The 13,130-nt window shown below is 35.4% G+C and overlaps 1 protein-coding gene across 2 annotated transcripts in view; it reads right to left on the bottom strand.

Moving 5' to 3' along the window:
• XRN1 (5'-3' exoribonuclease 1) overlaps positions 1 to 13,130 on the bottom strand; it is a 151,585-nt gene that overhangs the window by 107,900 nt on the left and 30,555 nt on the right. For both annotated transcript variants that reach the window (XM_090278698.1, XM_090278706.1), the window contains exons 4-12: positions 9,945 to 10,054; positions 9,740 to 9,850; positions 8,441 to 8,523; positions 5,509 to 5,596; positions 5,256 to 5,424; positions 4,450 to 4,517; positions 3,979 to 4,116; positions 1,890 to 1,956; positions 1,570 to 1,675 (exon numbers count right to left, since the gene is read on the bottom strand). In XM_090278698.1, the coding sequence (XP_090134824.1) occupies positions 1,570 to 1,675; positions 1,890 to 1,956; positions 3,979 to 4,116; positions 4,450 to 4,517; positions 5,256 to 5,424; positions 5,509 to 5,596; positions 8,441 to 8,523; positions 9,740 to 9,850; positions 9,945 to 10,054 (940 nt within the window). The remainder of the gene's footprint in view (positions 1 to 1,569; positions 1,676 to 1,889; positions 1,957 to 3,978; positions 4,117 to 4,449; positions 4,518 to 5,255; positions 5,425 to 5,508; positions 5,597 to 8,440; positions 8,524 to 9,739; positions 9,851 to 9,944; positions 10,055 to 13,130) is intronic.

Below are 13,130 nucleotides of genomic sequence, written 5' to 3'. Positions count from 1 at the left end.
AGTGTTTTAGTATATTAAAAAAAAACAGTAAAAATAATAGGATAGAAAATACCTAACATTGTATATAAGGGTACATAGCATTTCATGAAATTCTCGTTTTACTAATAAGAGAAGCAAGCAGCCTCATCTACTGGCTAAGAGCAAAAATTGTTTTTGGTTTTTTAAAGATTTTGTTTATTTATTTTTAGAGAGAGGGGAAGGGAGGGAGAAAGAGAAGTAAAGAAACATCAATGTAGACTCTCTCTGGCTCTTGCTCGTGCTCTCGCTCTGGCGCTCTGACTCTCTCTCTGGCACGCTCGCGAGCTGGCTCTCGCTCTCTCGCTCTCTCGTGTGCTCCCTCCACGTGGCTTGGTGAAGGGGCCTTCTCCAGGTGGCTTGGAGAAGGGGTCTCCAGGCTGCTCTAAGAGGCTCTCGCCATGCGGTTTTGAGGAGGAGAGGAGATCTGCGCGGTTTGCAGGAAGAAGGCAGTTTTCAAGGAGGCTGAGAATCCAGGCGGTCCTGCATTGAGAGCTGGAGGGCGCCACAGCACAGAAAGGACCTCCCCACTCAGATTGAATGATTGGCAGCTGCTGGTAAAGCTGAACTGTGTTTGGAAAGTAGGGAAACGGTTTCTCTGACTTTCCTAAAACTAGCCTGGTTTGGTAGTGGGGAGGCAAGGATATGTATTTGTGGGTGTTTTAAAGAGTATAAGACTTAACAACAGAAATCCGCAAATAACTAAATCTGTATGACTGTTAAATAAACAATTTTTTTCTTTTCACCAAAAAAAAAAAAAAAAAAAAGAAAAAAAAAGAAACATCAATGTGTGGTTGCCTCTTGCACGTCCCCAGCTGGGGATCTGGCCTACAACCCAGGCATGTGTCCTGTCTGGGAATAGAACCAGTGACTCTGTGGTTCGCAGGCTGGCACTCAATCCACTGAGTCACACTAGCCAGGGTAAGAACATAAATTCTGAAGCCTGACTGCCTATATTTAAATTCTGGCTATGCCACTCACTACCTATGTCACCTTGAGCAAATAACTTAAAACCTTTCCATTCCTTAATTTCCTCTAGTGTACAAGAATAAGAATCCTACTTATTTTGAAGAATTGTTGTGAGAATTAAATGAATTAATAGATATAAATGCTTAAAATAGTGCTTGGCACTTGAAAAGCACTTTTTAGGTGTTTGTTAATCAAAGTAAATAAAATACAATCATACGTATTCCATACTGGTCTGCAGTTTAAAAGTATGAAACCCACCGTTCTAGTGATTAAGTTTTTAAGAAACTTTTAGAGTAGGTATTAGCTTAGGATTGAGCCAGGTGGCCTTTGAAGTAAGCATGTGAGCTTTAGAAGATAGAAGGAAAAAACTCACCATTTCCTATCTGGCAATTTTTACCACAGGAATTTAACACGTCAGTTAATATCACCTTCTCCAAAACCATACTAGTTGAAAGATTGAGAATAATTTATGAAACCAAAAAATCCTTCTTTTCCACTACCTTAACTATCAAAATTATGCTGTTTTAGGAAGAACTACAAAACCTAATTTTTTCTAAAATATAATAAGCATTGGCAAAAACATACTCAGACACAATGTCAACTCCCATCTTCGTCATATAATATGTTCTTTTATATTGCCTAAACTCAGTTTCAAATAGGTCATCATCTTCAGTCTCATCTTCTAAATGGTCTGAAAAAAAGCCAGAAACATAGTGGCTGACAATTATGAATGTTTTGTTTTTCTATCTAAAGCTTTGATAAGTACACACCAAAGCAGATGTTTATAAGCTATCGCCGAAATCCGTTCCATCCAATATTATTGTATTAGTACTGATAAAGAAAAGATATAACAACTGATCTGTCCAAAAAGTAAAACATATTAAACTACACAGTTTTGTACTCACCCTTAGAAGTTCCCACTTCTTCTCTATTTTTATCTAAAGCAGCCCAACATATGGAGTTTTCCTGGCCCTATAAAAATTATAAATCAATATGAAATTAATGGCAAGATACATTTCAAAGTGAGACATTTCACAGGGAGATTTAAGAATACTAAAAATAAAGGAATGATTCTTATGTGACACACTATATAAGTTTATTTTTAAAAATAATTTTCAAATGCTCTGTAAATGTTTTTCGTTTTATATAACTTGTTTTCTAAAGCTATATGTAGAACTTAACATTCAAGCCTCTCAAAAATATGTAGTAAGTCATTGTCATAACCATAAAGGAACAATGTATTTAATTACATGTGTTTCAAAAAAAAAAAACACTTCAAGATTATTTCATTTATTTAGAGAAAAATATACAATCAATATCAAATCCTTATATAATTTATCAATTTTAACATTTTTATATGTAAAATTCTGGACTACTGTTAACACAATGTAGTTGACTATGATAGAATCCAGTGATCACAAACATCACCTACTTTCTGTATCTCTGGACCCCATTATTCTTATGACTCCATTACTAAGTTTTTCTCCTATGCAACTAACTCATTTGCTTTTCTATAGTTCTTCCATCTCATCACATCCTTCCTAATCTTTTCCCTCTCTTGAGATTTCATCTTTTCTATTTTCTGACTGCCTATCCACTGCCTATCCACTGCCAGTGACTCATTAGTTCTTTGTACTCCCTATCCTCATCACTTCCTTTTCTTCAGGCAAACTAGGACCTCTGCTGACTTCCTGACACCTGCTCCTCTCATTTTACCAGTGTCTCTACTGTTAACCACATATGCCTGGAAAACATGCGAAAACTGAGCTGAGGTGGGCAGAACCAGGAATTACTGACTGATAGGTAAGTTTTGTGAGTTTAAGTTTCCAAAACATGCCTTGGCCAGGTGGCTCAGTTGGTTGGAGCATTGTCTATACACCAAAAGGTCCTGTGGGTTTGATTCTCAGTCAGGGCACATACCTAGGCTGCAGGTTCCATCCCCGCTTGGGGCGCAAATGGGAGGCAACTGATCAATGTTTCTCTCTTCCCATTCCTCTCTCTCTAAAATCGATAAACATATCCTCAGGTGAGGATTTAAAAAAATAAAAAAAGTTTTCAGGGGCTGTTTTCTTAAGAGAAAACTGCCCTGGCTGGTGTGGCTCAGGGGATTGAGTGCTGGCCTAAGAACTGAAGGCTCACTGGTTCAGTTCCCAGACAGGTCATATGCCTGGGTTGCTAGGCCAGGTCCCTTCTCCTCTCTCTAAATAAATAAATAAAATCTTAAAAAAAGAGAGAGAGAGAGAGAAAAACCACAAAGCTGAACATGCAGGCTGACTGCTGCTAAATTCCACTAAGAAAAACCTAAGCAATTAAAGGACTTTACTAGAGAAAAATCAAGATAGTTGCTCTTCCTGGACCAAGAGTCCTAATTAGAACTAGTACAGCAAAGAGAACAGAGGAAACTCATCAATTTCTAAATAAGCTGAGGAAATTTTCAGAAAAGGCTTATTTTCCAAGTTAACACATGTCAGACGTTCTTTAGACCTTATTAGAGACGTTTTACAAGTACTAGCATATTCTAATTTTGTTATTCATTTACTGAGCACCAAACATTTACAAGATATTGTGCTATTAATCATGGTTAATCTGGCCTATTGCAGTATTATATACATGATTTTAAATACAAATTATTTCTACATAAAAATCTCTGATCTAGTTAATGTCTCATAACATTAAATGCTATAAATATTCACATTTTAAAAAGATAATTTCTGGGATCTTATATTTAGAAATGTTTTCTACACTTTTAAAAGAATAGGAGAGCAAAGGAAACACAATGTTCTTCTTCAAGGGTAAAATAAATTAATTTTTGAAGATCAGATTAAAATGATAGGATCTAATAGAGAAAGAGAAACCAAAACAATTTTTAAAATGCACATAAAGAAATGAAAATGAAATGAAGCAACCCCAAAACTGTAAGAAAATGAGAAACAAAGAATATCAGTTTTACCTTTACAGCTAAAAAAATGAAAGGACACCTAAAAAAATGAACACCTTTGATTTTTTCTTTTCCTTGTAGTTCTTGGCTTCTTCTGCTGCAACACCTGCTGCTTCATTGAGGTACTTGTTACCAACTTTGCTTTCAAACCACTTTAGGTCCACAAAAACTTCACTAAAGTGCTCCCGATCAAACTGAACAGAAATATTTAAATTTATTTTAAAATCATTTAAGTATGTCTGGAAAAAAACAAACCAAACTTTTAATATGGACTACTTCTGGGGCATAGGAAATCTGAGAATTTTTTTTTTTTTTTTAGAATGTTACTTTTTTATACACATGGGGACCTCAACTACTACAGTGAAAATTTTTTAAAAAGCAAACAAAAACAATTTAGGTGAAGTTATTTCTACAGAATCACCAAGAGAATTAGAATTACAATTTTTTCTTCTTCTGGTACTATGTAATTGCTTACTAATCATTTATAGCTACCTGATACAGGAAAACAAAAACTTCTGGTTACTTACATCTGATAATTTCACAAGGTATTTCTCAAATCGAGGTAAGCTGAGATATCCACTTTCATTAATATAACCTAAAAGAAACAAAATTTAAGTTTGAACTAAAAGTTGATTTTTTTCCTAAACAATTCAACAAAATTCTTTTTATAAAATGTTGAATGTTACATTCTACTAATCAAACAAAAATACTGTACTGGACTACATATAACTGGCTCTAGTTTCTATGAACTTGCTGTTACAATAATATATAATAAGACCTGAAGCAAAATGTAAGAAATTCCAGGTTCACATAAAAATAATAATCCTTTCACATTTCTAATATATGTTAAGTTATTTAAATAATGTTCTGGAATGTAATCATTTGATATGTTACCTTAGAAGAAAAGGACTAATATCCTGCTATTCTGTTGTTTTATTTGGTATCACCAATGTTTGTGAATTTCCTATTTCAATTGAAAAATCTTTCCTTCATATTAAATATTCTAATGCCTACCCATTCAGAAAAATTGAATGTATATGCTTAAATATGAAAGTGCCTAAGTGAAACTAACAACTTCTACTGAGTTCCTTAAACAATTAAGGCAGAGATTAGTTAGGTATCCATAAATGAGACTGCATAATTCTGGTCACTTTCTTTGCTTATGAACTATTGAAAACTATAACCTCAAAGCTTGGAACCTTAAATCAAAAGAAGCCCCTATTTTTTTCCTACTTTCGTTTTGCATACAATAATCTAATGAACTGAGTGACATTTTTAGAGTTAGTTGCATGCTAAGTTAAAAGTAGCCACAAATGAATATTAAACTGTTTACCCCCAAGTTCTGGCAGGATGTTAATATATGTTCCATAAAGAAGAGGCAGTGCATCATGATTAATATGTAAATGAGGTAGATGAGGGATAAAATCATTGCCAACAAGAAATCCCATCAAAATCCAATCATCTATTATCCTTTCAATGTCATACTTAAATGTGATCTTGTCCTAGAGTAAAATGGAAAAAAAAAAGTCAAGTCCTATGCAACTTTCTGCATATAATCTTTGATCCACAGATATATTAATACTTACTTTTAACACTGAAAACTCATAGTCAATATACTCTCTCATTAAAGACAAGTGTAGAAGGTGAAATGTGGTTTCTTCTGGAGCACATACCCTGTAATTAGTCAGATGATCAACACAGAGTTAATTATAGATATATATATTTTTAAGGTTCAAGTTTAAAAATATAGGAAGACTTAAAATAAAACATCATTAGAAGATAATTAATTTTTGTACCCAAGGCATGCAACTTATATGAAAGCTGCAGGGTAAAAATACATTATAGGACTTCAGGCCAAGATGGAGGCCTAGACTGACACGCTCCATCTCCCTCCACAACTAAGAAGGAATACAATTACCGCAAAACCATAAATAACCAGAAGTTCCAGAATATAAAGCTACATGGAAGTCCAACGTATGAAGTTATAAACAAGTAGTGCTCGTCCAGACGAGTAGGAGCGGAGAGGTGAAGCTGTGCTGGCAGCAGGACAGCAGTAAGCACAGACACCTGTATTTAAGGGAAGGCGAGAAGCACCTGGGAGCACCCCTAGCTGCAGACCAAACCCATTAGCTCGCGATTCCAACGCCAGAGAAGGCAGACCCCCATTGCCTCGGACTGTGAGGCCCGGAGGGCGCGGGGACGGAGGAGCAGGCTCTCAGGTCTCTCAGCGGAGAGTGAACGGCAGGAATCCATCTTGGACCCCCTCCCCCACACAAAATGCCACAGTGTGGTGAGAAGGGTCGCCTGGTAGGTAGTGAGGAGTGCACGGGGCTCCACCCCCTATAGCGTAGGAGGTGTGACAGCCCCACCCAGGAAGCAAAGGTAAACACAAAACTGTCAGGATGGCAGGGATCATGACAGAGATCCCAATCACACAGCTAACCAGACAGCAAATATATGATCTATTGGATTATATATCCAATTAATCTTTTCCCAAATCCCTTACCTACCTACCTTTCCATCTCCCCATAAAAAGGGTTGACTTGAGAGATGTTAAGAGGAATTTGAGGGCACATAACCCATCATCTTATCAAATCACCAGCATCTGAATAAAGTGCCCATAAAGATTCAATCCTGTCTCTACTTATTGTTTCTGGTAGTGACCAGCAGAACAAATGCTGACTTTCTGGTTTCATTATCACTTCCTGTATTTCCCTGATTTGGTCTATATTCCTGGCTGTTAGCCTATACTCCAAGTTTAACTACAAGTAAGAATACAAGCTAACAATAGTATATTAAAAAGATTATACACCAACAGCAAGAGGGATTTATCCCAGGAATGCAAAGATGGTTCAACAGAAGAAAAAAATATTACTACACCACATTAATAAACAAAGGAAAAAACACCTCACGATTATTTAGTAGGAAAAAAATGTGTCAAAATTCAACGCCCTTTCATGATAAAAATACTCAGCAAAGTAGGAATAAGAGGAAACTTCCTTAATATAGTAAAGGGAATTTATTTTAAAAAACAACAACACTTATACTCAATGACTCAATGTCCAAAGACTGAAAGCTTTCTTTCTAAGGTCATGAACAAGTCAAAGATGCCCATTTTCACTACAGCTATTCGACATTATTCTCAAAGTTCTATCCAGGGCACTAAGGCAAGAAAACATATAAAAGGCATCCAAAATTGGAAAAGAAGAAGTAAAACTATATTTACAGATGGCATAATTCTATATGTATAAAATCCCACAGAATCCACAAAACAGCTATTAATACAAAAAAAATTCACTAGATACAGACCAAAACACAAATATCAGTTGTGTTTTTTACACAGCAAAAACAAAGAATCCAAAACAAAAATTAAGAAACAAATCCACTTACAACACCACCCAAAAGAATAAAACACTTAGTAATAAACTTGGTGAAGGAGACAAAAAAAAAAAAAAGAAATGAAAAACAAATTCAGATACAGAGAACAGACTGATAGTGCCTGGTGGTGGGGGGTGGGTGAGCAAAATAAAATGAGTGCATGTGGTCAAAGGGTACAAATTCCAATTATAGGTTAAATAAGTCCTGGGGATGACACATACAACATGGTAGATACACACACACACACATACATACATATATACATACATACATATATATATATATACCAAAAAAAAGAAAGAAAAAAAAGGAAAAAAATGAAGTGAAAGATTTGTACACTGAAACTACAAAATGCTGCTTGAATAAAGGAAGACAGCACATGTTAATGGACTGGAAGACAATATCAAGGAGTAAATACTACCCAAAAAGGATCTACAAATTCAATGCAATCCCTAATAAAATTTTCACAAAAAAAGTTTTTACAAAAATAAAAAGAAATCCATCCTAAATATTAATCTCAGGAGACCCTCGAATAGCAAAAAAATCCTGAAAAAGAAGAACAAAGTTTGAAGGCTCATCCTTCCTGATATCAAAACTTACTATAAAGCTACAGTGATCAAAATACTGTGGTACTACCATAAAGACAGACATATAGACCAATGAACTAGACTACAGAGCTCCAAAATAAACCATTGCATACATGGTCAAGTGATCTTTGAAAAGATAATCTTTCAATAAGCGGTGATGGGAAAACTGGGTATGTACACGCAGAAGAATGAAGTTGGACCCTTACCTTATACCATATACAAAAATTAGGTCAACACAGATCAAAGACCTAAATGTAAGCGCTAAAGCTATAAAACTTTTAGAATAAAACTGGAAAAAACTTTATTACAATGTATTTGTCAAAAATGTTATGGACATTACACTAAAAATACAGGAAACAAAACAAAAAATACTTGGACTTCATCACAATTAAACATTTTGTGCATAATATAACTATCAACAGAATGAAAAGGCAACCCTCAGAATGGGAAAAATATTCACAGATCATATATATAGCTCTCTCTCTCTCTTTAGGGATCAGTATACTTAATTTATTATGTTTTTTTTTTCCAACATAAATACAGTATAATTTACCTTTGTGTCTTCTTGCCACCAAACCGAACCTCTTCTCTTAAAAGAGAGAAATGTGCCTCATGACTTGTTAATCCAAGCATAATCTATTAAAAAATGATTAAGAAATGTTTCTATTCTCTCCTTTCTTATGGTATCAGGTTCACAGAAGCAATCAAATGAAAAATATTTCTATACAGAGAACATGATTTTTTTTTAATGTAACAATTTGTTAGCAATTCAATATAGAAACATCAAAATATGATCAATTTATAGGTTATGAATGGGGTAAACTGAGTGCATTTTTCTAAGAAAAAAAATGTTTACCTTAGACACTTACATGACCTTAGATTCTCACTTTGCCCAACCCCAACCAAAAAGAATGCCAAAACCTTCTCTCGGTTTTCACACCTTTCCACTTGCCATAGGGGGAACGGCTAAGAAATTAAAAGCAATAGCTTTTCCAATAGTAGAAAGTAGAATTCTTTTGGAGGCCAGAATACCTCCACCATGTGAAAACTCAGAAAAGAATTGGAAAAGGCATTTTCATTTAATTTTCTCACTTATATTTCCCTAAAAGTAAGTTAAACAGTCTCATGAGATATATCAACCACTTTCAATGTATACTGTTTATTTTATTTCAGTACTGATTCCAACAAAACAAAATGAAACCTTTATGAAGCCATCAGGGAAATGAGAATACTAAATGGTTATTTACATATTAAACAGTGATTGTTAATTTTTATGTTCCATAATGGCATTGCTTTTTTTTTTAAATAACCCTCTAGAGAAACATTATGAAAAATTTATAGATTAAATGATAGAAAGTCTGGGATATGCTTTAAGAATCCAGAGAAGTAGGAGAAAGGAAACAGATGGTGAGGGATAGGGGTTGAAAATAATTTAATGTAAATAAAGGGCATGAGTAGGTTCATTATACTATCTTCTCAACTTCTGTTTGTTTGAAAATTTCCTCAAAAAAAAGTTAATAAGTCTAGTAAAGTTACCAAGTCATGTGTTATCAAATTAGATGATATTAAAAGTCATGTATTAAGCATGAGGGTAAAAAGGGCCTTCTACCTGGACCCCAGTGTGTCATTCATAGCATTATGGTTGGTCAGGTGTGAACAGTAATGATAGATCAGTTGTTCATGATATATGACAGAGGAACTCATTTTCCAATTGTTTTTGTAATGGCAGAAGCAGTCATTATGATGTCTCAAATATTTGTTTCCACAGTCAGAAAGCTTCTTACATAAAGAATAAGTATGTCGGTATTTAACTACAATGGCAAAAGGTTAAAATAACAACAAACATACTTACCAAATCGGCATCTAAACCATAAAGACAGTGTCTGGTGTTAGGATCATGATCTGGCTTTGCTTTCTCGGATCTGATAAATTCCATGATTTTATGCTCTCCTTCTCCAGGAGTCTAAATGTAAGGTTTTAAAATTTAGGTAAAGTGATATGCATTAGAATATTAAATTTAAAAAATAACTCTTTAAATTAAAAAGAAAGATAATAACCTCATGGCCTGACAAATAGATGGTGACTCCTTGCCATGACTTGTCTGTAGAAATCTTCATATTTACAAAGTACTTCAGATGTTCATGTAACCTGGCCATGAATTCAGTCCCTATAAATAAAAAGTTTTAAAAAGCTTAATCTGACAGAGACATAAAAAGTGAGTTCCTAATAACAACATAAAATTAAATCTTGGTGTCCAGGGAATAACAAAGTATAAGATCTCCAAAGGAGGTCAAAAGCTTCTTATTTATCTAGAAAAGTAAGTAATATTGTACCTTTCCTGAGCAAATATCACACCTGTTCCTAACTTCACTGGTTACTGTAAAATTAAGTTAATATCACACAGGGAAAGTCAAACAATGTTACTACTGTCTCAGGACTACACTTCCAAGTATTTTCACACAAGGGAAGGGTTTCAACTTTCTAATAAACCTCAATTTTCTATTACTTCTGCTGGATTATGAAGTTCTTTTTTTGTAAGGCATGCAAATTCAATCAAATTGCTATTAATAACAACAAAGGCAACTATTCTTATTAATACTGTTAACCTGAAAAATTATTATTAACTGGAAATTAAGTCTACATGATTTATGTTTTATGAAAAGCCCAGATGGTCAATATCCAAGGTAATACAGTCTTAAACCACAATCACGATTAAATTGGTTATTAAGTCAAGCAATATGTGATTAGGGCACTTACTGAAAAAGAAAATTACCGTAGTTAGCAAAGAATTCAGGAAAAAGTAAGATTTTAATTTTTTTTTCAAAATAAAGGATTAAAATGATACTAAGCAAAGTTCTAAGAGGTACAGAATATGTTGTTGCATATAAAATTAAACTAAATACTCATAGATTGACTTATCCCTAAAGTCACAGAAGTGTTAACTGCCTTTGAGATGTAGAATAGTAAGCCCTCTGGACTAAAAGAATACGTTTTTTATTTGGAACACAAAAAGCTAGCTACATGAACTTGAATGAGCCACAACCTCACTGAGTCAGTTTTCATACAATAAATGGTGGCAGCTTTGGAAGACGGTGGCAGATTAGGTAGAAGCTATGCTAACCTCCTCCCAGGACCAAACTGGAATTACAACTATATTATAGAAAAATCATCTGAATAAATAAATGAAGACTATCTGGAGGGAGGCCTTATAACCAAGGACTTATGGAAGAAATCATATCACCACAAGGAGACTGGTAGAAACTGTGAGGCAAGAGAAGGCTGGCTGGGGTCCCACAGGAGGCCGCACAAATTCCAGAAGGATATTTCCGCAGTTGGCGGGGAAGGGTTTCCCTTTGAGACGTGGGTTTAGACCCCAAGTTGAGCTCCCCAACCCACAGCACCCCCAGAACCAGAAAAGGAAACCAAATAACATCTGGCTGTGAAATGCGGCAGGGTTTCCGTCCGCCCGAAAGAGACGGCTGGAGACACAGACAACCTCTTGAAGGAGTAAGGCACAAAATTTCATTTGCAGCCACTTACCCTGAGCTCCAGCAGAGAAAGGGCAGAGCGGACTAGAGCAATGTTGGTAGGGTTGGTGGTTCTAGGGAGAGAGCTAAAGGGCCAGCCACCAGGATCCCTATGCTGAGTCATTCCCCATACTGCTGAACCCATCTTTCTTTGGCAGAGCAATCCCCACCATGCAGCATCAGCCTGGGGGAAGCAATAGCCCCACCCACAGGAATCCCTCTTACCCTACCCTGTGGAGTTTAACTCTCCTGCTGAAGAGTACAGATGGAGGTTCCTTCAGTGATTAAGCCTAACAGACAGCCTGCAGGCGAAGGCAGATTTCTGGGAGCTTTGAGACTTTAGTTGACCCTTCCCAGGGATGGTGCTGGTAAGAGCTAGCCTTGGTACATAGCTTGATTCCTACTACATGCATTCTGACTCATCAGAGAGAGCTACAACCTGTGGATCACTAATAGCACCAAACAGGTTGTCCAGGGCCAGTCACAGGTAGCACATGACACAGGCCTACATCTGTGTCTTTGCAACACTACCTAATACATATAAAAAAACACAAGGAGGCAGCCAAAATAGGCAAACAAAAAAACAGTCCCTAAATAAAAGAACAAGAAAATTGTCCTGAAAAATAGCTAAATAAAATGAAGACAAGCAATTTAACTGATATAGTATTCAAAGTAAAGATTATAAGAATGCTCAGAAGCAGGAAAAAAGATATAGAAACCATAAAAAAGAATCAGCCAGAAATAAAGAATTCAATATGTGAAAATATTTTTAAAAATAACACACTGGATATAATAAACAGCAGGTTAGATGAAACAGAAGGCCAAATCAGCAATTCAGAAGACAAAGTATAAAAAACAACCCAATCAGAGAGGGGAAAAAAAATCAGGATAGTTTAAGGAACCTTTGAGATAACAAGAAGTGTAATGGCATCTGCATCATGGGAATACCAGATGGAGAAGAGGGAGAGAAAGAGATCAAGAACCTATTTGAAGACATAATGACCAAAAACTCCCCTAACCTGGAGAAGTAAAAAGACATACAAGCCCAAGAAGCACAGAGAGTCCCAAACAAGATGGATCCAAAGAGGCCCACATCAAGACACATCATAATTAAAACGGCACAGCTTAAAGACAAGAGGAGAATCTTAAAAGTCACAAGAAAAAAGCAGTTAGTTATCTACAAGGATGCTCTCATAAGACTACCTACCATCTAATTTCTCAACAGAAACATTTCTAACCAAAAGGTTGACAAGAATAGTCAAGCTGATGAAAAACAAGGACCTACAACAAAGGCTACTTTACACAGCAAGGCTATCATTTAAAATTGAAGGAGAAATAAAGAGCTTCCCAGACAAAAAGAAGCTAAAGGAGACTGTTACCACCAAACCAATATTGCAAAAATGTTGAAAGGCTTGCTTTAAGAAGGAAAAAGAAAAGAAAGGAAGAAGGTAGTAAATAACATGGCAATAAATATACATCTATCAACAATCACTTTAAATACAAATGGCTTAAGTGATCCAATAAAAAGACTCAGAGTAGCTGAATGGGTAAGAAACAAGACATATATATATGCTGTCTTCAAGAGACCATCCTCAAAACAAAAAATACAACAAACTAAAAGTAAAGGGATGGAAAGAGATTTTTCATGAAAATGGAAAGGAAAAAGCAGCTGGATTAGCAATACTTGGATCCGACAAAACAAATTTTAAAACCAAG

This window comes from Furipterus horrens, unplaced genomic scaffold (genome assembly GCF_987537825.1).
Source record: "Furipterus horrens unplaced genomic scaffold, mFurHor1.1.pri manual_scaffold_1, whole genome shotgun sequence".
NCBI lineage: Eukaryota > Metazoa > Chordata > Mammalia > Chiroptera > Furipteridae > Furipterus > Furipterus horrens.
Note: the sequence above shows the minus strand (reverse complement) of the source record. Positions and strands in the feature narration are given on the sequence as shown.